The sequence below is a fragment of the Eleginops maclovinus genome, chromosome 2 (assembly GCF_036324505.1).
Source record: "Eleginops maclovinus isolate JMC-PN-2008 ecotype Puerto Natales chromosome 2, JC_Emac_rtc_rv5, whole genome shotgun sequence".
NCBI lineage: Eukaryota > Metazoa > Chordata > Actinopteri > Perciformes > Eleginopidae > Eleginops > Eleginops maclovinus.
The window spans coordinates 28,236,754-28,264,100 of NC_086350.1; the positions used below are offsets into that span (position 1 = coordinate 28,236,754).

General features: G+C 43.8%; 1 protein-coding gene across 2 annotated transcripts; it reads left to right on the plus strand.

Annotated features, from left to right (window-relative positions):
* The first annotated feature begins 4,033 nt into the window (after positions 1-4,033).
* On the plus strand, positions 4,034-26,531 carry tango6 (transport and golgi organization 6 homolog (Drosophila)). 2 transcript variants are annotated; one of them, XM_063896465.1, is made up of 18 exons: positions 4,034-4,300; positions 4,933-5,570; positions 5,655-5,777; positions 6,238-6,421; positions 6,540-6,646; positions 7,379-7,541; positions 7,906-7,973; positions 8,064-8,176; positions 8,910-9,086; positions 9,479-9,605; positions 10,025-10,231; positions 17,168-17,311; positions 17,701-18,225; positions 20,519-20,576; positions 20,650-20,808; positions 22,638-22,789; positions 23,550-23,663; positions 26,211-26,531. In XM_063896465.1, exons 1-18 carry the CDS (start codon positions 4,249-4,251, stop codon positions 26,385-26,387), a joined length of 3,288 nt encoding a protein of 1,095 aa, XP_063752535.1. In that variant the 5' UTR covers positions 4,034-4,248; the 3' UTR covers positions 26,388-26,531. The 2 variants fall into 2 exon arrangements, with proteins under 2 accessions (XP_063752535.1, XP_063752543.1); XM_063896473.1 differs by lacking the exon at positions 17,168-17,311.
* Positions 26,532-27,347: the final 816 nt, after the last annotated feature.

Below are 27,347 nucleotides of genomic sequence, written 5' to 3' on the forward strand. Positions count from 1 at the left end.
AGACGATGATTTTATTATCTTTATAGTTATCGGTACATCAAAGTGTATTTCATTGTATTTGACTTTACAATATTTAATCTTACGTTCTGCTCTTTATATTTTCTTCTATTTACATGTACATAGAATCCGGCATTTACTTGGTTACTTTCAACATTTCAACATTCTCTGCATAATTTCGCTTATTGTATTTATTTATTTTTCTCACATGTATATGTACTTACTTCATCGGCACTACTTGTAGACTGGTCTTGTAACATAACCTTCACTATTCTATTCTAATGTATCCTACTCTGTTTCATTTTGAACTATTTTTGTTTTTTATACTTATTTATTTATTTGTCTTATTTCCTATATATAATGTGTTGCATTGTTGGAGGAGCAAGGAACCTAAGATTTTCATTGCTATAACTACACTGTAGCTACTGTGCACAACAAATCTTGAATCTTACTTTACAGATCTGGATTAATGATGGTAAATATAATCAGCCCTTAAATCAGACTTTAGTTCACCTGCAGTAAATTCAGCAGCTACCCTGCAGTCTACAAAGCCATTAAAACTAGCTGCACCTTTACCAGCTCTGAGAACACTTTAATGATCAATCATTATAAAACATATCAGAGATATTATTCTGAAATGGACCAATCAAACAATGACTACTTTTACTGTCGCTACTTTAAGTACATTTAGATGAGAGTACTTTCTACTTTCACTGGAGGAACATTTTGAATGCAGGACTTTTACTGTGACAGAGTATTCCTACTGTTACGACGGGCTCAAAAGCTGCAACACAATGAGGAGCAAACACAAGTTTATAGTCAATGAACCAAAGAGTTTATTGAGATAAAACAAAGACAATGCCACAGCTTGGTCACACAAAGACGGGGCCACGTGGAGGAGGGAAAGAGGAAGAGGGAAACTGCAGCCATCATCAGGTCTTTTATGCAGGCCTTGATTAGGGGATCGAGATCACCTGAGGGAGGCTGCACCTGCAGGGAGACAATCAGGGAAGGGGGGGAGACACATACAAACACACACAAACAGACATACTGGCACGTAACACATCACGAAAGCTACTTGGCACCACCACCTGAAAAATTGCCTCCCCCACAGCGTCACCAACACAGGGCACCCACTTACGCACCAGCAAGTTCCCCTGAACAAAGTAACCCTAGGCTATGTCTCTGACCTTCTCTGCCGGCAACAACTCACTCCACAGAGCAGAAAGAGATTAATCGTCCTTCTGACTCCTCACCCAGTCCTCCTTTGACACAGACGAAGGGAGATCAGGCAGTGAGACCACATGTTCAACATTACTTTTGCTACACTCTGAAACAGGCGGGTCATCAGACATTTTATGGCTCTGCGCACGCGTCACAGCACAAACTGGGAAAGCTCCCCAGATGCCAACGCCTGGAAACCACCACAGGCACACCAGCCTACAAAGCACTACCAGCGAGATTGTTACCCAAAATTGTAGAGTTAAGTAGTTCTAACTTAGAAATCAGTACGGAGAGAGGTTTCCAGCGTGTACTCTTGAAGCATGACTTTATTGAAGTGCCTTCTTTGAAACCTCCAAAGCCACCAGGGGGCAACGTCACATCCTGTGTCCTATAAATCCATTAAAACTACATCCCCTTTTCTAAGATCAGTAGTACTGATATCTGACTAAAGATTACAATAACACCACTGTACTGTAACAGACTATTTACTGTTCCAGGTCTCAAGTATTCCTATGGAATTATTAAACAAACAATGTATTATGAACAATAAGCATGTGAACATTAACTGGCAAAACTGAACTAAGAAGGTGGGGTGGACTGCCCAATCCTCCTACTGAGTGTGGGGGTTTATTCTGCCCCGTAGAAATCATTCAGTCTTCCCATGGGTACCTGCTATTTAGCCACAAAGTCATTCAGATACCCTGGAGGTTGTCTCTCTCTTGCAGGGTAGCGTGCCAGAGGCTCAGGACTGCCAGGCTGAACTGGGCCCTGCTCTGCATGATGTGGACTCACTGGCTGACCAGTAAGTTGCTCCAGCTCTGGTGAGATGGTCTGCACAGCTGGCGCCACCGGCGTAGAGACGAGGTGATTTCAGTTGCGGCGCAGGATCCCTCTGGGAGTGTCTATGACCTTTGACCTTTGTGCTTCCGCCTGTCTTATCACTGTCCCCTTCTCCTTTGTGTCCTTTACCCAGACATGGTAGCCTGGTGTCAGTCTTGTGAGATGTTGAGCTCTGTGTCTTTTGTTAAAGTTCCAGCTCAATCTCTGTCTCTTCCTCTGCTCCTCCTCTTTGAGTTTGGTTATGTCAGTCCAGCCTGGGTGCAGAGATGACAGAGTGACCGGAACTGTTGTTCTGAGCTGCCGGCCCATTGACAGTTGTGCTGGACTGTACCCGTTAGTGAGTGGGGTGGCTCTGTAAGCCATGAGGGCCAGATACGGGTCTTTTTCTTTCTGGAGGAGGCCTTTAACTGTCCACACCGCACGTTCCGCCTCTCCATTGCTCTGAGCGTATCTGGGGCTGGACGTTGTGTGTGTGAACCCCCGACGTGTTGCGAACTTGGTGAAGCATTCAAACGATAACTATACATATATACATATACATACATACATATATATATACATATATATATGTATGTATGTATATGTATATATGTATATATATATATATATATATATATATATATACATATACATACTTTACTCAATTAAACTCATGCTCCGTTTAAGTGGGCTGGATAATATGTGATACCGGTAACATGACGTCTCTGTGTGTTATTAATAACATGTTAGTGGAGCCTCTGCACGGCCCTGTGACCTGCTGTATATGAACGAGTCTCTATGGCAACTTTAGCTCACCTTGTCATTGGTGTGTTAACAGGGATTTTGCTGACAAGCTTTCTAAAAGCCGGCGATTCCACAGAGGACAGAGGCTGCAGATCTTCAACACTCTTCCACGAGTCTCTGAACTTCTCGGGGTTCAAGCAGCAGACCCAGAGAAAGTTACCTTCTGTTGCTTTGACTCAGCGCACTCCTGTCTTTTTCTTTTCTTTTCTCCGAGCCTGCAGCTCTGCATTGTGAGCCTCCAGCTCTGCATTGTGAGCCTGCAGCTCTGCATTGTGAATCTGTTTCTGAAGCCCTCTTAACCAATAGTAAACAGGCTTACTGAGTCACTATTCTACGTGCACAATTATTTCTCTGGTGTCGGAATGTCTCGTGATGTTTGTGATTTCTAAAAAACAAAACACCACATCATCTCGGGTTGAAATGTGTTGTAACTGCGTTACTGACAATCCTAACGGATATATTACCCACATTTCAGACGGAATGTGTTGTATTACTGCGTTACAGCAAAAAGTAATACATTACTGTAACTCCGTTACAGTAATGTATTGTTAAGTAGTATTGCTGTTAAGTAGTATTGCAATTAACGGAGTTACAGTAATGTAGATGCAGGGTCAGGGTTGCGTGGACGCGTATGTGTGAGGGTGCTGAGGTGCACAAAGTAAAGCAACTAAAGTAACCACAGCATACTCAACCAAACCGGGTGCCTGTAGGAAAGAGCAGAGAGAGCAGAGAGGCTTTAAGAAGCTGCAGGGCACAGCTGCTGCAATCAAGGCTGGACACAGCACAGCCACACCCTCTCCAAATGAACCCACAGGGGCATCACACTACACTCTGGTACTTGCACTTTTACTCAAGTACTAGAGCTGGGTACTTCTACTTTTAAACAAGTACAAGATCTGAGTACTTCTACTTTTACTCAAGTACTAGCTGCAGTACTTCTACTTTTACTCAAGATCTGATTACTGCTACTTTTACTCAAGTACAAGATCTGAGTACTTCTCTGAATGTTGATGCAGCGCTCATGTTTACAGACACAACCTCTTTCAGATATGTGAACAGTGTTGGTCCTTGCTTGCTTACTGGTTGCCGCCCCTCCCATGGCCCCTCCTCTAAGGAAGCGCAAAGATAGAGCGCGAGGCGCTGCATGACGTCAAATGTATGGGACGAGACTATTGACGTATAATTTCAGCGCCATTAAGACTCACACCGAACGAGTTGTTCACAATAGGTCGCTGGTTGTTCATGGCATGGATGTAGAAAGAGGTCTCGGAGGTTTATAATGCTTTTAGCAGCAGCACATTAAAGACAGGGAGGTTTCACATTGATGAGGACATTTCATGACGTCAGATCCGGAACAGGTGACTCGTATCTGCACGTGTACAGTGTTGTCAGTGTGATGGAGAGATGACTTCAGCTATCCTCTCAGCGATCTCCGTTCTCACCAAGCCCCTCGCTGGTGAGTGTGTTCCTTAGTTTAACAGCAGAAAGTATAGCATGGTATTGGACAGCATTTATTCTGCCTGCATTTTGGTCTGTAGAAGCATAACGTCACCGGTGTGTGTTTTACTGTCAGCCACTATTCAGGTCCCCACAGTGTGTAAAATACCGCGACATTACAAACCATGTGAATGAATGAGCCTCAGCCCCAGGAGCCCTGACTCTTATTTACTACTTGCATGTTTCTGTCAGGGAAGAACTAATAATGCATTGTAGTTATTGTCAACTACCTGTACAAAAAAACGTGCTTATTTAATGGATTATTATTATATTGTATTTATACAAATAATTAACAAATTAATTACCTGTCCAGAAATAAATATATTAAATTAAAACAGGATAAAAACTTGACTTTTAACTTTTAATCGAGCTTTCTTAGATATACATTGCACTTTTATAATAGCTAATTTAAAGGGTATTGTAATACATAACATAAAATAAAGACAATAGTTACACAAAATAAAAATATGCAAAATACTGAGTAAAGTGAAGTAAAATATGATAAATACTATATTCAAATATTGAATACTGGCTACTGTGTGTGTGTGTGTGTGTGTGTGTGTGTGTGTGTGTGTGTGTGTGTGTGTGTAGCGTCGTCTTGGCGTGATGCTCCGTCCTCACAGCAGGAGGCCCTCCTGGCGGCCCTACAGGCCAACAGATCCCTCCTCTGCAAGCAGCTGCAGACTGAGAGCAGCTTTGAGGGGGTGAGGAAGCTGAGGGAGGAGGTGAGGGCTGGGTCAGACTGGTTCTCCAGCAATACAGCAGATGTCCCCTGGGGCTTTGTCCAGGAGTGTCTCCTCCTGCTGCTTACCTTAGGACGACACCTGTCTGCCGAACTGAATCAGTTCAAGGAGACCCCCCCTCCATCTGCAGCTAAACTCCACACCCCTGAGATGGCTCCGGCTTTACCTCCTGATGTCCTCAGTGTCACCCAGCAGAAGACGCTTGGAGCAGCTCTACAGTTTGTGGTTTCCCTGGGACTTTGCCCATACTTGGCCCCTGGCGTGGGCGTGCCACTGGGTCGCAGGTCAGCGTTTGGAGCCATGGTGGAAAAACTTTTTCATGGTGTGCCGGTGCAAGACGCTGGACGGCGCCTGCTGACCACCATGAAGGTTCTCCTGCAGCTGGCAGAGCTATCGTCTCTTGCCACGCTGGTGTTCACTCGCCATCTGGGGGACGTGATGGCCGCTCTGTGCCAGCTGGGCTTCCAGCCCCGGTGGGAGGAGAAGGTAACCCATCTGGATACATGGACAGTTATTTTGATGTGTGTGGCAAGAGAGATAAAAGGCAACTTCTTTTTTTGCTAAATTTAGATGCAGGACCTCAGTCCTGAGGAATGTCAAACTTGCAAGGAGGCCCTCAAAAAGCTTCTAGGAAAAGTCTACCAGCCAATCGTCATCAAGGAGCTGCTGATCCTCCAGGGCGGACCCACACAGGTGGGCATGTTTATGTTTGACATGGGGGGGGGGGGGGGGGGTTTGTGGGAGGCTTTTCTAGAATCAGTAGTTGATGTGTTTTAACAGTAAATAAATAGTTGAAATTATTATATTGTGTTGTGCCCCCCCCAGAGACCACTTCAGCATTATCAGTTTCTCTGGTTTGACTATTTATAGGTATGTCTTTGAGTTAAATGTATATGTTTTTTTTATTGTATTCTATAAACTACTGACAACATTTGTCTGTGTTGGAGTTCAACAGACACTGGAATGGCTGCCATACATGTGGAGATAAAGATTTAAGAAAATGTGGAGTTGTGTCTGAATTTTTTCCGGGGCTCTATATACATATTCTTTTTTATATATTTTTTTTTTCTTCCGATCCAGACTTCTCAATTTCGGTGTTTTATTAAGCTCAAAGGCCTGTGAGTCTGTATTTTATGTGATGTCCCTTCTACAGTCTGGTGCAGTGGGAAGCTGCAGAGGGTCCACCAGGAGGTTAGTTCCTGGACCAGCTCCTGGATCAGCTCTGGGATCCGCTCCGGCCTGGCTGAGGTGTCTGTGTGGTCAGCTGCTGTCTGAGCGCCTGATGCAGCCTAAAGGGGTCCAGGCTGTAGTCAGAGCTATCTTGGAGGGAGGAATGGGTGAGACGCAAAAGTCCAACAGAATCAAATAGAGAAATAAACAGCCCCCCCCCCCTTTTTAAACTTTCTTTAGAGGAGACATTATGTTTCTAAGTGAAACACTGTTTGTGTCCTGCAGGAGGCGAGTCCGACTGGAGGAAATGTGAAGCTTTGGCCTGGATCCTGGTGACCCCCCCCAAGCAGTGGGCCTCAGCAGGCAGCTACTTCAAACACGTCTGTCCTCAGGTCAGTGTGAGCAGTATTATTGTTTTATGGTTGGAACAGTGGTTATAAACTGTGTCTTTTAGAGAGTGTTCCAGGGTTCTGGAGCCTCATTTATAAACCTGGCGTACAGTCAGAAGAAGGTTGGCGGCAATTTTTAAGCAATGTTTCCGATTTATAAAAAGCAAACGTTTAACCCTTTGCAGAAGCATGACATGTGTAAAAATAAAACTATATTCAAAATATATTTTGGAACGGCCCTTTAGAAATTAAGTTCATTATCATTATGTCGTTCGACAAGACTTTATGCTTGGCATTGTTAAAACACAAGAGGTATGGAAACCAATAACATAATTTTTTGGTTAAATTCTTCAGATGATGTCACACAACACATTTGTTTTATTTCCTTTAACTGGTTGAAGGAGACACTGCTGGGGGGTTTCTGCGATCGCCTTTACTGACTATTAAAAGCAAAAATTGGCGTTAAGTGAAGACTGCAAAAGCCTCGCTGCATTTTGAGTTGATTGTGGTTCATAAAGGGAAGCTGGTCTAACACTTGCACCTGTGTTTCGTCTGTCCGCCATCTTTATCAGTGCCGCCCCTGGTACCTGTTTGTCTTCATCCTATTAACCCCAGCTCACTGAAACACTTGACTGCGACCCGATCACTTCAGCAAACACTGAAGTAATGCAGTGTAGAAGAGCTATTATCCAGAACACTGCTTTGTTTGTTTGAGCTTTGTTTCCTCCTCTGTAGATCCTCGACCTCCTGCACTTTAAGGACCAGCTGACAGCCCAGCAGTTCCAGCGGGTCGCCACTACATCTCTGCTGCTCCTGGTGCAGAAGGAGCCCGGCGTGGCCCTGCAGCACCTGGTCACTCCTCTGCTCTCACCCCTCCACCGCTGCACCCCCGCCTCCAGTCAGTAGCATGGCCATTATCTGACACTTTTATCCACAGTGACTGGCATACAGCTGACTCCGCCTACAGGAGCAGTTTGGGGTTCAGTATCTTGCCCAAGGACACTATGACACATAGTTCAGATAGTAAATTAGTACTGTTGTTGATATGGTTAGTATTAGTTAAGACAATCAACTTAAGTACACCTGTAAATATGTATTTATTAATTACAAGCAATAATGAATTGGGAAAGAGAGATATTTCCACCTGAAGACTTTGAGCTCACATGCTATATCTGATGTAACCTGGAGATGTGCAGCTAATAGATGTCGGTGTGTTTGTCTCACACACAGCAGATGCATGATAAGTGCTTCTGTCTTTCCAGATAAGGGTCAATCCCAAGCTGCTGTGGAGGAGAGCGAGCTGTCCCGCTGTGTGAGTGATGTGTACAAGGTGAGGACACCTGAAGCCATGCACTGAACAGCATTATACTGAATGCCCCCCCCCCCGTGGTGACTTCATGCTCTCTGTGTTTCCTGTCAGGTCTGGGTTGTTGGGAACAGTCCATCAGCGTCCCTGCTCTCAGCTCTGGAGGAGGTTCTTCCTGTTGTCTTCACACTCTTCTGCTTCACCAAGCAGAACGTGTCCCACCTCCGGTAAGGTTTCCCATCTGTTAGAGGCTAGAATATTCATATAGAAACAACAGTACACTTATAGAAATAACTGAAACAGCCTTACTCCCAAAAGTAAATATAGAATTACAAAAGGACAGTAGCATGTTTTAAGTGTGTTAAATAGCCCATTTTTAATGTTTTGAACATTATGGACTCCAATTAATTTCACTACAGTACAACACATGTGTATCAAATTCATATGTTTTTTCTGCTCAAGCATTCATATGTGCACTGTACCACCTGTCTTGTGTTTCTATTCAAATATATGTATATATATATATATATATATATGTGTGTGTGTATGTATGTATGTGTGTATATATATATTTATATATACATATATTTGTGTGTGTGTGTGTGTATATATATATATATATATATACACACACACACACATATATATATATATATATATATATATATGTGTGTGTGTGTATGTATATTTGTGTGTGTTTCAAAAAGCTCAATAAAATAGTACCAGTGTTTTACAATATATAGTTATGTCTTTGAGCTAAATTATTATTTTATTGTATTCTATAAACTAGAGAGAATATTTCTCTTTGTTAGAAAAAGACTGATCCTGTCAGCAGGAAGCGTTGTGCAAGTCTCTACCTTTTATCCTCTAGCAGAAAGTCTGCGTGGCAGGAAATCATATGTACTTTGTAAGTATGCATAACTTAATGTGAAAATGGGCTGCGTGCTCTGTTGTCCACAGCTCCCCCTGTCAGGAGATCCTGCTGTGGTACCTGAGCCACGCCGAGGCGTCTGCAGCCCTGTCAGCACTGAGGCAGCTCTCAGGTCTGCAGGAACAGAAGAGCGAGGTGGGAGCTGACTTCCACTTCACCCCCGGCAGTGATGGAGGAGCCAGACTGAGCTGCAGGGAGCGCTGCAGGTGACGGGCCCTCAGGATAGGCTGTTAGATGCTCCAGAGCTTCATTACTATCTTTGGCATTTAAACTCTACAACATTCCAATGCTGTGCAGCTTTTTTTCTGTTAAACAAGGTCTTTCTGAACGATGCAGATAAATAAAAGGCTACACTAATATTGTATGCTATTATTAGAATTTCAGTGGTGTTGCATTGGTTTGTTTCCAAACTGTGTGATCCCAACATTTGCTAACTGCAAAATGTACATTAGCTTCAGCCCTGGTTTTGAAAAGTATACTTTTTTGATATATGCATCAGAATGGGACATTTATTCAACTGTGAATTGGTGCAGTCAGCACTGTTTAAAGAGCCACCCTTTATTGATGGGATCCCCCGCTCCTCTTCTCTTGCTGGCAGTGAGGAGGACGATGCTCTGTATGAGAAGCTGTCTGGAGAGCAGTGGAGGCTGGAGGTTCTGATGCAGCTGCTGAATGAACTCAAAGACTCAGACCTGCCCGGAGACTTCTTCCTGCAGCTGCTGCAGGTACAGTGAGCTGCACACAGAGACACACAAACCAACGGTATTTTATCCAGAGTAGTGCATCCTCATAGTGTTTAATTTCAGAGACTCTGAGGAGACCTGGACTGTGGATACTGCCTTTACTCTTTACTGACTTTTAAATCAATCAACCAATTTATTATAATTGCTTTTATGTGATTTTATTCATTTGTTATACTTTCTATTGGTTTAAAATGGTTTTAGTTGTTTTTACTTTCTGTGTGTTTTAAAGGATTTTGATTTGACAGCCTTTAACTGTGTTGAGAGGTGCTATATAAAAGCAGTTTATTATAAAAAATATAAATATATTTTTGAGTTTGGAGTTGGAGTTAGAAACGTGTAGATTGAGTTTCAGCTAGTTGTTCTCGCCACGTTGTGCCGAAGGTAACCTCGTGTTCCTGCAGGAGCTGGCCAGCTGCGCAGCTGCAGCGGATGAAGAAGAGGAGGAGGAGAAGCAGGAGTTGGGAGTGTCAGCCATGACTCTCCTGGAGGTGGAGCAGCAGGTGCTGGGGGCCGCTGCGAGGCAGGGCCACAGACTGGCTCTGCTGCAGGTGCTGGCTATGATGGTGGAGTCTGTTCAGCACACTGTGCTGCTAAGGAAACCTTCACAGGTGAGGACACACACACACACACACACACACACACACACACACACACACACACACACACACACACACACACACACACTGCCCAACCTCACTCTGCAGCCAATGTGACAGAACCACAGCAGGCTTTAAGTTGTCTGTGAGGGTTCGGTTTGGTTTGGTTTTGCACAGATCTTTCTTGCTGCAGTCGAGGTGAAGTCTCAAAGTCTTTGAGTTTTGATACGATGCAGATTATCGTTCTGGGTTAGGAATACACAGATAAAAAAAAATTTGTAGAGCTTTTTGTTGATCAGGAAACTCTGTGAATCACACTGGCGTGAGGCAGAGCAGCCAAGTTCCTCAGAAGAACACCTGAAACCATTTTCTCCATAAAAATATGATCCAGGTTCACCGACGTCCGGGACATAGATGGTGGTGTGTGACATTCGTGCCATAAAGCCTTACGCACTCTTTTGGAAGTTCTTACGCGCTCAACAAAGTCAGCAAGATATCAACATTTTGAAGCTATGTTTTTTTTATCTAGCTAGCTTACTGCAATATTGTTTGCTGTACTAGATCTTTACAGACTGATTCACCATATAAATGTTACTGGTGGCTTCTGTCTGAAAAAAAAGGTCTGCCTTGGAAAAAAAAGTGTGTATACCTTTTGTACAGTGCTGTGTCCTCGGACACACTGTGAGCACAGTGTACTGTAGCCTTTAAGGTTAGTGAGTGTCACTGTTTCCTCATTGGCTTTGAGTAAAACTGACCCAGCTGTTTGTATATTCTAACCTGATCACATGGTTGGCCCTTCTAGATCCCATCTACCTGCTGACTACAGTCCCAGGCTCGATATATAATCCCCCAGCACGACACACCAACAGCTTGTAAACTTTCTTACAAACAATATTGGTCCATAAAAATACTAAATTGTAATTTATTATTTTTCAACAAACACTGATTGTAAGCATTCCGTTTGTGTGTGGCTGACTAAGCTGTAGAGAAAGAAGGCTGCATGTTGGCTATCATTGAATCTCTAATAAACTGGCAGATAGAAGCTGTCTTATCTTTGGATGCTTTAAAGCATACGTGTAAAACTCAAGGCCCGCGGGCCTAATCCGGCCAGCGAACTCATTTTATGTGGCCCGCGAGAGTTTTCAAAGAATATAATGTTTGTTATACGGCTAAACGCCGCTTTACAGCAGCTTGTTGCCCATAAACTACATGTCCCACAATTCATCTCGTTTGGGGCATGCGCACTGAAGAGACTTCTGTCACTGTTGAGTGAGGCAGTGAGTGACAGAGCATAGCTACAGCTAGTGATGTAGTCGAAACCACCTTAACCGAGACCAAGACACTACCAAGACCGGGGAGTATCCAGACCGAGACCAGGCCAAGACAGATCGAGAGCAAAACCGGAAAAAAAAACTAGTGTTATAATCGACATGACACTATCGCTTGCATGAATTGTAGTCATAAATCAGTACACCAATTATGGTATAATTTCAACAACAGGCACAATACATAACAGTACATATTTTTTTCTTAATGTTTCATTCAGGGTATATGGGCTTTGTTTGGGTGAAAGAAACTGTGTAGCAAATGCATGCAACTACAACTGCCCTTTTAAAGGATTGAGACTTTATAAGGTTAGGGTTAACTTTAAAAAAAAAACTTTTTCAACTTACCCAGTTATACCTGATATTTCAAGAATGGAATATGGCTCCTATGTAAATGATCCCTTGCATTTAAGAGTGTGAAGCCCCAGTGTGAGTTGCACCTCCAGGATTATGTTGTCTAATGAATGGTAAATACATCATTGACTTAAATGATAATTACACTCTAGATTATATAGTATCAATTAAATTACATAAAGTGAAATAGCATTATTTAGTAATTACACTATAAAACCTAAATATCACTGAAATGTCTTAATGTAAGTGAGACAGCTCCCAATGTCAACACAGTGCCCATACTATAGTCTGTTATTCAAAGGTCAATGATGACATTTATTTTGTCCAACTACACCATAATGACAATGACAAGAATCACTGGGTGAGTCCTCTGTGTCAACCACTAAGTCAGCTGCATCACTGCCCATTATGGTCTCCTCCTCTGAGATCAAAACGTCTGGAACAGCATGAGCAGACAGAGCAAACACACACACAAAAACATTGGGATTAGCTTAAGAGAGAAATAATGTCTGCTGCTATTAATAACAACAATAGTAATAATAATATGCTGGAATAACAATAATAATATAATAATCACCTGTTAGTAACTTTTTAAGGTCATCTCTGAACTTCTTAAGTTGTGCTCCTTGTTCCCCATTGGTAACATCTAAATCCACCCAACTTAACCCAAACTGTGGGTCCAGCATAGTAGCCAGAAAATAGATCCGGTGGCTAAATGGCTCCTCAGGATCGCCCTCTTCCATTTGTATCCTCCTGAAAATTCCCGAATATCTTCTCTCTAAAGACTTACGTAGTGTCCTCACTATGGGCACGATCTGCAGGCTATTTTCCATCTTCAGGAGATTTGTTCTCAGATCCAGCACTGTGGGGACCACTATGTTTATGGTCACTGCTTTGTCTCCTGTGAGATTGGTAGCCTCGGAGAACGGTTCAAGAACAGCACATAATCCTTTAACTGATTCCATTCTTTTGCTGAAAAAAACAGATCGTCGCTGCACATCTCTGTAAGGACTTTGTGGTCAAGAGCAGTGAGAGCTTGGATCTGCCTGTATGTGCTATTGCAGCGGGGTGTTGGCTGCTGGGATAGACCTATTAGCCTCAAAGAGCGCCTCAAATCTGTCCCTATACTGGGAGCTGCTGTGTAACAGCAATATCAGTTTGGAGGCTTTTGATATAGCTCTGGATATGGCCTACACCTCCTTCCTGCCCTCATGGATGACCAATTGGAGAGAGTGGGCAAAACAAGACAGCCGCTCACCTGACAATGGTGACTGTTCAAAAGCATCAAGGTCCTCCCATATCATCTCATCGACCAGGTCATCACCATTACTGCCACTGTCAGGTTGATCTTGCATGCGCAATTTGAACGCCCGTTTCATATTGGAGGCATTGTCGGTTAGTATATAACCAATTGTCTCCTAGGCCCTGCTGTGGTGCCCTTGAGCAAGGCACCGGACACCTCCAATCCCCCTTCCCCATTGCTCCCCGGGCGCTGCACAATAGCTGCCCACTGCTCCTAGTACTAGGATGGGTTAAATGCAGAGGACCAATTTCACTGTATGTGCTCTGCTGTGTGCATGTATGTGACAAATAAAGAGGGTTTCATCCTCCCATTCTATCTATCTCTATGTAATTTTGTGGCTAACTCTGTACTCTAAAATCTCGTCAAAAGCTGAGGCAATACGTTCACCACAATGCTTCCCAGTGAACCGCCAACAGTCAAGCAAAAATGACCTCAGATGGTAGGAGTCCTTATCCTTACAACTGATGTGAGCAGTAACTCCAAGAAAGGAGCGAAGCTTCCGATCTGACCAGAGATCAGTAGTTACTGCCACACTCGTCTGATCGTCCAGTTATGCAATGATGATCCCCTGCATCTTCTTGACTAGCTCTGGTATACGGAGAATATGTAGCCTAACCATTCAATGAATAGTACTCAACCAGACGGTAGAGAGTGTTGGGAGACGGCAGTGTTAGCAGTTTTCCCATTGACAAAAACGTAACGGCTAACTAGCCTTAGCTTGGGTCACGTGTACAGCCCTATACAGAAGCTCTCTGACGGATAGCAATGGATAGCAACGGATGTCCGTTGAAGTGAGCGGGCGGCTGTTACGTCGTTAGCGCGAACAACAAATGTTACACCAAATAATAATTTGTTTATTGCATCTTTGTCCTCAAGACGGTATTACACTAGCACAATTGCAAACAGACTTTATGAGACTCGCATTAGCGTACAAGTAGTAGTAGCGCAGCTATCCTCGTTGAAAAGCACATCATTAGAATCTAGCTATCCCTATAGGATTGAATAGATTGATTTAGCACGTCAACGCTTCAAAGCCATTCACTATCACTAGCAACACAGCGCTAGCCCCCAAATTTTTACTTTAACTATGATTCAATAGCTATATTCTTCCCCCGGTGAATTTGTTAGGAAATGTACTTGGTAAAATACAATTATAGTGGTTACTGTCTATGACCAGTTTGTGACCAATGCTAGAGCTAGCTATCTGCAGTTAGCCAAGGGCTAAGTTAACCAATTAAGTTAACTGAAATTTCGGGTCTTAAACAGATTATACCTAGCCTGGCTATACCAGCCTACGTACTTCCGCCCAATTTAATTTTGCTCCTGTATGTGAGACTGGGCAAGAATAATAAGAATACGATTACTGGAACTCAGAATCCTATCGGTCCAATCAGCGAACAGGGGGAGGGGTTGAGAGCGATTACATCGAAGTTGGTGCCGAGTTTGAATTTTAGTCTAGTCTGTAGTTCAACAATGGCGACGGAGGAAGAGACGTTACTATTTCGACCTCAAACCTTGTGACCCAATTGAAGCATTTGGGACCAATGCGTGTTGAAAGCAGCGGGGTGTTGACAACCACTAAACCAAATTTTGACAGTTTAGTACATATATCGTCGCCTTCCTTGTTTTCAAATAATTGTTTTGAGTTACGAATTGTCCCCTGAATCCTTAGGTTACATTGACAACATCGACACATGTCGTTGACAGCCATTTTGACAGACAAGCTCGCAGGTAGCGATTTTGTTTACTACTGTGAAAGCGGAACTAGGAAGCGTCAGGTCAGAGCCTGCCCTTCGGCGCATAACATACGTCATTACCAAACGTTGGTGATTGGTTAAGGGAACTCCAATGATTTTAAACTTCAGACAAGTTTCCACCCATTACAGTAATCCAAGTCCAATGACGCTGTTCCAGACTGTATGCCGGAGAGAATCGAAGTCAAACAGGCTGGTATTACCAAGCTAGATTATACCTTGCGTTCATGTACAATATTTTTACAATAATAAATTATATACTGTTTGCTCGTGAGGCAGTTGGGAGGTTTCCCCCCCCCCCCAGAGTTTGAAGAGCAGAGCCAGTCTATGTTAGCTTACCTCTTGTCGTGTTTTCTCTCCAAGTGCCTGGTGACGTCGAGGTAGTCCCAGCAGTCTCCGTCAGAGTAGTTTTGCAAAATTTGCACACAGCAGTATGCTTCTTTTTTTGTGTTCTTGGACAGACAAACTCCTTATGGTCTGTGTATCCGAATTTTATCACTACAGAATTCGCTGTCATTTTCAATCAGAGGATGAGTGGCGGTGGATGATAAGTGCTGGTGAGTAGAGATGGGTTGTTCGCGAACGAATCAGTTCGAATGAACAACTCTTTGAAACGAACAAACTGACCTGATTCGTCGATTCACCTTCCTCTCGTTCGTTCGTTCTCCCACGGACTAGTCGCTGTGCCAATCGTATGCTGCTGTCTGTTGAGTCTAGGATGCCCTCGTTGAATTTTAGCCAATGAGAGACAGGAATGCTTTCTCGTTCTCGGTCAGTCAGTCAGTCAGTCAGTCAGTCAGTAGGCTAAATAGGGACTTGAAACCTTTTCATCAATATAATCTTTGTGCCAAGCTTTTAAACATGTTTGTTGGCAAATTGAGCCGTTATTTCTTTATTTAGTAACCCTTGCTGAGAGAGAACAAAAAAGTAAGACAATAAATTCACGGATCAAGCCATAGTCTACTCTATTAGTATTTACCTTCAATAAATGTCAAGTTGAATATACACATTAGCCACTGTTGTGTTGTCTAAAAGTACACAAGTAAAGTATTTGCCTTAAACTACGCTACGATGTTGTGTTGACTGTTTCCACGATCGTTTGCGAACGAGGAGCTGAGAACCGTGCATTCCATGATTCCCCGCTGAATGACGTTGTACCGAAAACGCAACTGAATGAACCAACGAACCATTCTGAATGATTCTTCTTGGCGAACTGACCGACGCGAACTAAATCCCGGAAAAGAATCATGAAATCCATCTCCACTGGTGAGTGAGAGAGGTCAGCTTGTGAAATGACGTTGGAGTGTAGGCAGCGCAAATGAGAAAAAATATGATTCTAAAATAGATGCATCTCATTGGTTGCATTTGAAGAAGGCCCTTAATAGTAGCCGAATGACACAGCACCAGGACGATTTTGCCTGTTTTTTGAAAGACCGAGACCAAAGAGTGTCGAGGCCGAGACCAACATCACGTCTCGAGACCAAGACCGATCTCGAGTAATACAACACTAGTGACAGCGGCACAGCGATACCAAACACAGAGCAAAGTCTGCTTCAGCAACCGAGACAAGAAACAGCAGAACCAGAACTGACAGACGGCTGCTTCCCTCACAGACTGTGCCGCTCTGTTAGAGTCAATCCGATGTCGCTACGGGTCATTCAGAGACACACATGGATTTATGTTTTTTTTTTTTTAAACGTGCACCACTTTTGTGATTTGAGAAAGATGTGAGGTGTTGAGTTGCAGCTTATGAATTTATTTCTCTATATTCAGACGATGAATACTTGTAAATACATGTGTAAAGTTTGTGAAGGCAGGAGGAAAGTGTACACCCATATACAATATTTCTGTGTCTACATGCACCATATGTCAGTGCACAACTATGTGTTAATGCTACCAAACTCACTTTTTCAATAAATTGTACAATTCTTGTAATTGTTGCATATCTTCCCTTGCAATTATTTGCCCTAACCTTCTGCTTTCAGATGTAGTTATTACCAAAACCAATAATTATCCAATGCAGAGGAAATAATGTAATATAATACATAATTTTATATATGTAATATATTTATATTGTCTTAAAGTTAAAACCGGCCCTTTGTGCAACCATGATGCTAATGTGGCCCGCGATGAAATTGAGTTTGACACCCCCCCCCCCCACACACACACACATCTTGCTGTGTTGCTCTGATGGTGTTGGTCCTTCCTCCAGGTGGTGGACTTCATGGTGTCCCTGCTTCAGAGGGCCTGTGTTGGTCTGGATCAGAACACAGGTCCAGGCGTGGGAAACCCAGTAGAGAGCGATACGCTGAGTATGGGGGTGGGTCTGCTGGCTACCCTACTGTCTGGACCTCAGGTATTCACACCAACTGTTTAATCAATGCAATAGGAATATAAAATATTCCAGGTATATTTTATAAAACATTAATATATGTATGTGAATTAAAGTTAAATCCCCTCACTGGCTGAGAGTTTCAGCTGCTGTTAAAGGGACAGTTCACCCAAACACAGGAAAGAGATTAAATTATGTATTTTCAATTTTAGGCGGAACTGTCCCTTTTTTAATAGCAGCTGTAAATGTGCTCAGGTCCCAGTCAGAGTAAGAAACAGCAGCCAGTAGCTGCAGCGTGCTCTGCTGTCGCCCAATCAGAACAGAACACTGGCAGCATAGGGTTAATACGGTCATCAGTGGGTTCCCTCACACCCTGCTCTCACAACCATCCTCTCCATTTTTAAATGTTACAGCTTAGTGCCGAGGACTACTCTTCTATGAGGAGACTGCTCCCCCCCCTGGAGACGCTCTCTCAGAAGCACTCTGACGTCTTCATCCAGGAGCTGGCATCCAACCTCAGAGCTGTCATAGCCACTCACGGTGCCTACCGGCCGGAACACCTCTCCACTGAGGCTCAGCGCTCCGGAAACCCTGAAACCATGTCACAGAACAAAAGTGTGCCTTCAAGGAAAAGAGAAAATATGCAAGCTGAAGCAGACTCTCAGACTGGTCCTCATCTATTTCCCTTAAACAGTGAGCCGGCGAGCAGTGCCGCCATCAGTCAGTCCTCGGACTCCGGAACAGGACTAAGTCCCAGAGGTGGAGGGAGGACCTCTAGCACCAGTAAACCTGCCCCTCCGACCAAGCCCTTTTCTGATTTGCTGCTGGAGGCATGTGACCCGGACGTGCCAACCCGAGCGTTCGCCCTGAGGATTCTGACCCAGAGGGTACAGAAGCAGAACCCAGAGGCTGTGCAGGAGCAGGAGAAAGTGTTCATGGTGGGTTGCTTGGTTATGTGCTTCTACTTTTTTATTCTTGTCAGCATTTATTCCGTTATCCTGCTCTGGAAATATTGATTTTGGTACCACTTTACAATAAGACTACCCTTAAAGGGTTTAAGAATAGGTTGTAATTCATTTGTTAATTAGGTTGTGAACAATTTATAAATCATAAATAAGCTTTTATAAGACAAGACAAGACATAAACAGAGATGCCAAGAAACATCAAGATGGATGGGGGGAGAATCAACTCAGAGAACAACAGATACCAAGGATGCTGGCTGATGAAGATGAGGCAGAAGCTAGGGAGCCAATATAAGGCTTAGTCTTCTTGCCAAATAGTGAGCCTGTGTTGATGTAGAACTGGTTTATAAATATTTCTTAATGATTAATAAAGTGTACAACCTAATTATAAACCCTTTATGAATCCTTTATGAGGGTAGTGTTATTGCAAAGTGGTACCTTGATTTTATCTTACATTTTCTGAACACCTTTTTAAAACATGGTCAAATTTGATGGTTAGATAACATGCTTGATATTTTCCGTTGGTCTTTGTCTTTACTTCAACATTACAGGCGAGGTTTATGAATCAAACTATCGGAAATAACTTTCAAAGAAACCCCCCAATCCACTGGGGAAAATGGAAGAAACCTCTGGTCGAGCATCAGTGGAGGGAACGTAATAAAAATACAAAAACACAATCAAAAATTAGAGTCAACATGTATATGAAAATGAAGGATCCAGGTGCATATCATACATTTTCCAGCTGCTGGCCAAAAATAAAAACATAGCCGCCAGGCAGGACCATGGTATCATTCATCTCCTGAGCGTCCTGTTATCTCTTCTGTGCACCAACACCCTGAAGGACTGCAGGGCTCCCTCACAGGGTCACTCTGTGCAGTTATTAACCACCATTAAACAGTGACATCACATCCTTTTTCATGAGCTTGCAGTGCACAGGGAAGGTGAATGTGAGTTACCGTAGGTCACTGTTCAGACTGATGAGAGCCTGCTTCTGTTCTGCTGTGGATTTCATTTAGTCCGTAGTGTTTTTGCAACAGGGGTCACAATACAGAGACTCGAGAAGGAAACAAACATCAGGTCATCTGGCAAAAGGTTGAATGTGGTTGAAATGTTGCAGCTACATGGTGTCATGCCATCCAGCCCATCTGCTCAGGGGGAAGCACGTCAGAGGAAGATGTGAGCGGTATTCAGTTAACTTTTTTAAAGATTTATTTTGGGCCAGATTAGCCTTTAATCAGAGTGACCGTGTTGAAAGGGGTAGACAGAGGGGATGACATGCGTACATGGTCCCAGGCCGGATTCAAACCCTGGGTCCTCCGCACCTGAACTGAGTCCCAATACATGGGCCGCCAGATCTACCAGGTGAGCTGTACAGTGGCCCGGAATTCAGTTTTCGAAGTAATTTTAACGCTTATCGTTAATTGAATCCAACTTTATAAATCACAGTTTGAAATACTAAAGTTCTATTGGCTAGTGGAGTTGGAGCAGCTTATAGTTCTAATGAGCTCCTGATGACTCTGGAGTAACTTCCTTCTGCAGCTCAGGTCCAGTAGGGTCTGAAGGACGAGTTAGGAACGCCATCACATCTGGATATGTGTAGCTTATACATACGGTCGGGTTTTTCTCTGTTCTCATAGCAGATGCATTTTTCTAGAAGCTCGGTCAACATGAAGCCACCTAGACATGTGCTGTTATAGCAGGCGGTGTGTGTGAGCGTTGGAGCGTAGGTGGTTCTGTGAGTCTCCTGAGACCTGATGAGCAAACATGTATAATAAATGAGTTGATTTGAAGCCTTCCCCATGGGAGCCAGAGGGGACGAGGGTGCGCTCTGGGACTTGTTAAGGTGGCGTGCGGAAGAAATGATAACATTTAGTATTCTCTGTGATCAGAAGTGCCCTTCCCCCTATGCACCTTTTGATAACCGTCAGCCCCCCACTATCTCATCACTATTGATTTTGTCTTCATGCAATGTTTAGGTTGAGTTCTCTAACACTGTACAGGTTCCATATGTTCTACCCTCCCCCTGTCTTCACCCCAAACCCCTTGTTTCCCCCCACACAATCAAACCTTTCTCTTCAAAGACCCTTATTGTACCTGAGGTCATGTTAAATGATTCACTTTGATAGTGTTGTGATATGTTTTTATTCAGAGCTCTGCCAGTATTGATCCTCTGTGGCTCCCCGGCTAGATCTATGCTGGTCACATCTTTTATGAAGGTATAAAACCACTAACCAGTCTGGGCTTTAATCTGATGTCATGTCTTCCCCAGCTCTTCTTAGAAAACCTGGAGCATAAGGACTCATTTGTCTACCTGTCAGCCATTCAAGGTAATTAAAGTATGAAGTTTTCCTAGAGTTGTATGATTATTGGTCTCCAGCTAGGAGTGTGAACTGTGTCCAGGTCTGGCTGCTTTGGCTGATTCGTACCCTGAGAGGATTCTGGAGAGGCTCCTCAAAGACTTCCAACACGGCCCCTCACTCTCTACGTCCATCACTGAGCACTGCCTTGAGACCCGCCTCAAAGTGGGAGAAGTCCTGATGAGGGCGAGTCGGGCAATGGGTAAGCATCATCTCTAGTTCACATGTCTGTTTGTGTTAGAAAAACAACTGAGGTAACACACATATTGACTTAAAGCCATTGGATTGAGCTCAATTATTTTGATGAAAACAATTCATTCACACTGATATCTGTTGGAGTACGCAGCTGGAGGCAGGACACGCTCGGCCTGGTTTACGGAAGAAGCAAGACTGGAAGCTTTTCGAAAGTCAAACAAATGCTGCATGCAACAGAAATGTACAAAGGATCCTCAAAGGTCATCAGATAAACTGAACCCAGCAGAAGGTCGATGGGGCTGACATACAGTAGCAGCAGTCCCAGAGGGTTCAGGAGGGGGGTTCAGTGGACGTGTTTTAAAACATGTGTGCTCATCTGAACCCTATGTGTCTTACTATGAGTGGGAAAGATTGTTAGAATGATAACAGTCTCCATATTTGTTGAGATGGTGTTGTGTGTGTGTGTGTGTTCTGGGCCGTCTCATGCAGCACAGTGCCGGCCTGTTGTCCCTGCAGATCTCAGTCAGAAGGGCCCCTGTGTGTAAGACCCTATCCCTGATTAAAACCCTGTTTTGTTTTGGTCCCATCTCTGGTTTCATCTGCCAGATTGCCATCGTACCACTTCTGTGGGACAATTGGGGGGGTTTATGTTTTTGCTATGAGATTGGATAGACCGTCAGTTTGCCGCACAGACATCCAGAGAGCCTCTGTGTTTGTCCTGAACCCCCAAAGGGGCCAAGATCTGCCCATTGTCAGGCTGTCCTCTGGAAAAAATAGCTTTTTTTTTTAACTGACTCACCTGAAAGAGAGGTAGAGGAGGTGTGGAGTCATGTGAGCTCCACTGTGAGCATGATGGGCAGACCATGTGCTGACAGAGAGGAACCCAAGGAAGGGGATAAATATAGAAAGCAGGTTAGCTGTGTGTGGTTGTGTGTGTGCGCATTAATGCACACAACTGATATTTCTGCTGACTCACACTCAATCAAACTCAGCGATTCTTTTATAATATCTGTTTGAGCTCTAACAGGCTGATGTGACAGAAGAAGGGGGGTAGCCGAAGTGTGTGTGTGTGTGTGTGTGTGTGTGTGTGTGTGTGTGTGTGTTGTGTGTGTGTGTGTGTGTGTGTGTGTGTGTGTGTGTGTGTGTGTGTGTGTGTGTGTGTGTGTGTGTGTGTGTGTGTGTGTGTGTGTGTGTGTGTGTGTGTGTGTGTGTGTGTGTGAGAAAATGACTACACTCTGTAAACAGTATCAGTCTTGTGTCAACATGTGTTTGGATGGCTGGATCTCATTTAAAGCTTCTTGTTGGTACCAGAGGTCTTTCTCCTGCCAGAACTCAGACTCAGAAAAAGAGAGGAAATATATATATACAGTATATATATTTTGTTATTAAATAATTCAACGTCCAAGTGAACACATGGTTTAAGCACATCACAGCAATTACAGCAGCTGGATACATGTTTAACCCAGTGGGATCCTAATGTAGCTAGATATTAGTCGTCATCGGTGTTAATGCGAGCTGGTCCTTGCTTTGACCCTGATCAGAAGGGTCAGCAGCCTGTATGGGTTTCATCTGGTGTTACAGACTCTAAGCCTGAGAAAACCTGCCATTCTGTTGCATTTGATCATAACTGTTTTAAATAAGGTCTTGCATCATATCAGCATATGTAAGCTCTTACAGTGTTTCTCAATAAGAGATGCGGGCTCCTGTTGGTTATCAATCCAACATCTTTGTTTACCTTGAGAATTAATAAGGTCTAGAGTTTTATTTACCGTTAATGCATCTCAGATTTATAACCTGGCAGCTAACCTGTTTGCTAACCCCCCCCTCCTTATCCAGGGGAACTTGCGCCCCACCTCGGGCGTCCTCTGGTGGGGGTCTTCCTGCAGGGAACCAGGGACCCGGACCAAAGCGTGCGGGCCAGCAGCCTGTCTAACCTGGGGGAGCTGTGTCCGAGGCTGGACTCCGCCCTGGCAGCGCAGGCTCAGGAGGTGAGAGGAGCCGGGAGCGCTGAATAGCAGCACTGTCAGCTGGAGGAACAGGAAGGCTTATTCATGACCCGGCCCACTTTCACTTTTTTAACCCCAACGGTGTGTGTGTGTGTGTATGTGCAGAGATGGAGGGCCTATGTGTGTGTCCTGTCTTGCCAATACATCAGTGGATCCAGTTTAGTTCTGACCACAGCATCTAACGTGTCATCTCAGTGCAGCCTGGCGCAGAGAGTGCTGTAACTCTCACTCGGACACGATGATTCCCTCATTAGCTAACTGTCTCTGAGCTCATGTTCACACCACTGTCAGCACTGCTCATATATGTGATGGGCAACTGTGGCAGTGATCAATCTGTAGGTTGTGCGTTCGATCCCAGCCTAGTGCAGTCCACATGTGGCTGTATCCTTGGGCAAGACACTGAACCCCACATCGTTACCAATTGCCAGCGGTGTGTGAGTGTGTCGTATGATTGTTAGCTTACTTGAGCAAAAATGGCACATTGCTCTGTATGAATGATGACTTGTAGTATGTACAGTGCTTTGAGGGTTTATAAAGACTGGATAAAGGGCTATATAAGTACAGTCCATTTACTGTGTGTGTGTGTGTGTGTGTGTGTGTGTGTGTGTGTGTGTGTGTGTGTGTGTGTGTGTGTGTGTGTGTGTGTGTGTGTGTGTGTGTGTGTGTGTGTGTGTGTGTGTGTGTGTGTGTGTGTGTGTGTGTGTGTGTGTGTGTGTGTGTGTGTGTGTGTGTGTGTGTGCAGCTCAGCTCGTGTCTTACTGCTCTGATAAAGACAGAGAAGGAAGCGGAGGTGAGGAGAGCTGCTGTCCATGTCATCACCCTGCTGCTGCGAGGCCTCAGCGACAAAACTACCCAGGTAAAGCAATATTTATTTTTCATCAAACCTGAGATATATACTGTACATTTCCACACATTATAAACTAGTGCTGGGCAATGATTACAATTTTCAACTGCAATTAAGCACATGATTTGCTGTGATTGATCGTGACTAAATGCATTGTTATGTACTTCATTTAGATTGTATTGCTATATGAACAAAAGTGCAATAACATTTGGTTTGCAAACACTTTAAACAAATAGGAGCTTTTTAATAGCAGTGTTCCATTTACACAGTTCAAATACCTCCTGTAAATCCAAAACATGAATTAATGTCATCAGATCAAATAAAAACCGAAGCTGTTTACCACTTCCATTAACACGTTATCTAGTTCTAGAAGATCCAGTGACCCTCAGAGTCCAGGGATAAGGAAACTCTACTCTGCAGTGGTTACTGATGACTCTGGTTCTATCAGCTCCTCCGCCTGGAAGAGATCTAAAATTTCCATGTCAGAGTCCGGTTCCTTCCTCCATGTTTTCTGTCCCCCCCCCCATGTTCTCCCCCCCCCACTTCTCTCTGTTCTGGTTCATGTGAGCGCTGCATCAGTCTTAGTCCCACCCCAAATGCTCTCATTGGTTGAGAGACGTAATGGCGAACACCCTAAGACAATACTGATCAACATCCCCCCCTCCTGTTATTAATGACTGTGTTAACGTGACAATAACGTGTTAACTTGCCCAGCCCTGGTACAAACACATGATGTTTCAATGTCCCACACTCAAGGTGTAGGTAAGAAAGACCTGATACATTTACAAAGAGGAAAATAAAATGCTCATAAATCCTGTAAAATCTTAACAAATGCATTTCCTTTTTGGTATTCTGACAAAATAAAATCCATGTATTATATTTGCCTAAAAGGAATAAAAGAGAAGGTGTCTCTTCAGTCCTCAAAGTTCAAAACTATGAATTATGAATTAATCTTATCATTGTGATTAATGCAATTGATTAATTGAGTTGACAGACAGCAGTGAGCGTAGACATGTCTGTGTGTGGAATGCTTGGGGCCGGCGTCAGGACTCCTGTAATCTCGTCCCGGTCTCCCTGCGGCTCACACAGTAATGTTAGCTTCTCACTGAGCGCAGGAAGGAGACGCCAAACACTGTGTTTCACAGTCTCTGTTTCCCTGTGTCTCGTTCCTCTCACGATGCAGTGTGTTTCCTGTCCTGCTAAAGTGGTGTTCTTAGATAGTCCCCCCAGGCCCGGGCTGATCACATCAGCTCCTCGGCCTCCTAAAATTGACTCAGGCTTTCTGAATTCACTGATTACTGTGCAGATTTGAAAGGGAGACCTGGCAGCAACTCTATCTTATGTATTCATAACAATATTTGTATATAAAGCCGCAGATTCTTTTTTTTGCTGCTGTGTGTGACCTGCTGGCCCCTGGCTTCAGTGTGACGTGGCTCCTGATGGTCGGTCCAGCTGCTGGTCCCAGGTCAGGTCCTGTCATTACAGAGCAGCAGCAGCTGTACAGGGCTAATGACACACACAGTGACATGAGAGCAGATGAGAGGGCCAGAGTGAGGGGGGGGGGGGGCTGTCTTCTGCAGCCCTGCATCTCACCTCTCACTGTTCCTCCAAACATCCCTCCACTCTGTCAAAACAGATCTTGTGTGAAGGAATACCCCAGCTGACTGTAGTCTGGTTTTCTGCATGCATTTCTGATGTTGCAGATTGTAGTGATCCTCTGTGACGGACACACTGTGTATCTGCCTCACATCAAGGGACCGTGTGTTTGACCTGAAACAATGGAAATGTTGGGTTAGCCCCGGTCTCAGCTGGGGTCTGCAGAGGCTGACTCTGGGCTCCTGTCAATATCTCTTGATCATGTAAGAATCTGAATATGCACTGTGCAGTCCACTGAACAAAAGATCTAATAAAAGTTTCCTTCAATTGGCGAGACATCTTTGAGTTTCTTGTTCGGTCTGAGTTTTACTTTATGAACCTAAAATATTTCATCATAACGATATGAGACATCATACGCGAGGAGCTAGGGGTTTCGCTGCCAAATGAAAATCAACCATTTGAACAGAGTAGTGTCAGAATTATTTTAGAATTATTTTCTTTCTGTCAAGTAAAATAGAAGTTTCAATTACAATGCTCTGCCACTTGTATCATTTTGAGGCACACACGCACACAAACACACACACACACACACACACACACACACACACACACACACAAAGCATGAACATTTTAACACCGCTCCAATCACCATCAGTTATTCATTCCTTTTCTCTTTGTCCTTTTAAGGGTTTAAGGGAAAAGTCTTCATGTATTTGGCAAACAAAAGCCTTGAAAACATTCCACTTGGCCAAGCTGCAGATTTCTTTGTGCTTAATGATGTGTTTGTTGTTTTTAAACTTTGACAGTTCATTTCCAAGTTTCCTTTTTCTTGCTTTGCATTCACCAAACTTTGAACAGACATTGTGGTTAGTATAACTTGGGTCTTTTTGTAAAGGTTTTGCTCATGAGTTATAATGATACCCAGAACAGTGAACCCCTGTCCCACTTCTCTGACTTCTCCAGGTTCTCAGTGACGTTCTGTTGGACCTGTACCGGGCTCTGAAGTGGGTGGTGCGCTCCGACCCGGATGACGTTGCAGTGGTCCACGCTCAGCTGGCTCTGGAGGAGCTTGATGACGTGATGAGGAGGTTCATCTTCCCTGAGCAGAAGCTGGAGAAGAAGATTGTTGTCCTGCCTTAGACCGCAAATGTTATTTATTTCCATTGTTTGGAGTTATAGAGGACTTTATTTGTATATTCTCTCCAAGTCTTTCCTAAAGAAACAAGTCACCCTATACCACTGTGTTCTACTGAAATGGGTTATTTAAATAAAGTTTTAAAAACATATTGTGCTTCATTTTTATTATAGAGTATACAGAATAAGTAACATACTATTTAACTTGTGGATATTGTCACTATCACCCTCCTTAACACCTTAAATGTGCCCTATTGTGCTATATTTGAACAATATACTGTAGGGCCATATCTATATAAAACATGTCTGAAGTGTTTTGCTCAAAATAGCAAACAGATCCCCCATTGTAGCATGCCTCATCCCCCTCTATTTCAGCCCTGTTCCTGAAGTGCTGAATCTGTGACTAGCTTTAAATCATAGACTGCATATATATACAGTCTATGCTTTAAATGAACTAGCTGCTGCTGGCCACGCCCCTTTGGAGCTGCTGCTGGCCACGCCCCTTTGGAGCTGCTGCTGGCCGCGCCCCTTTGGATCTGCTGCTGGCCACGCCCCATCGGAGCGTCATGATCTCTCAGCTAAACGTTGCTGTGATTAAACGCCATATTATGTTCCAAAACACATCCAGCATTATCTCTGAAATACTTCTCAGTGTTTACCACTAGAACAGAGACATTATATGTATTATATAAACAGCAACTCTAAATCCCTCCTGCTGAATACACACACACACAGAGGTACTGCGGAGGGGATTCAACTCACTACTGTATATGGGGGACCGTAGGTAGGACGCTGCCAGGAGTTCAATGTAAAGCCAGCCCACATTTTGGTTATTACGTCATAAGGACAACAAATGTGGATCAGCTCGTTTGTACCCCCGTTTTTAGAGATGTGGGTAAGGAGGAGAAGAGAGAGGGTTGTATTTTCTGACACTTTGTGAGTCTCCTTAAACACCGGGGACATATT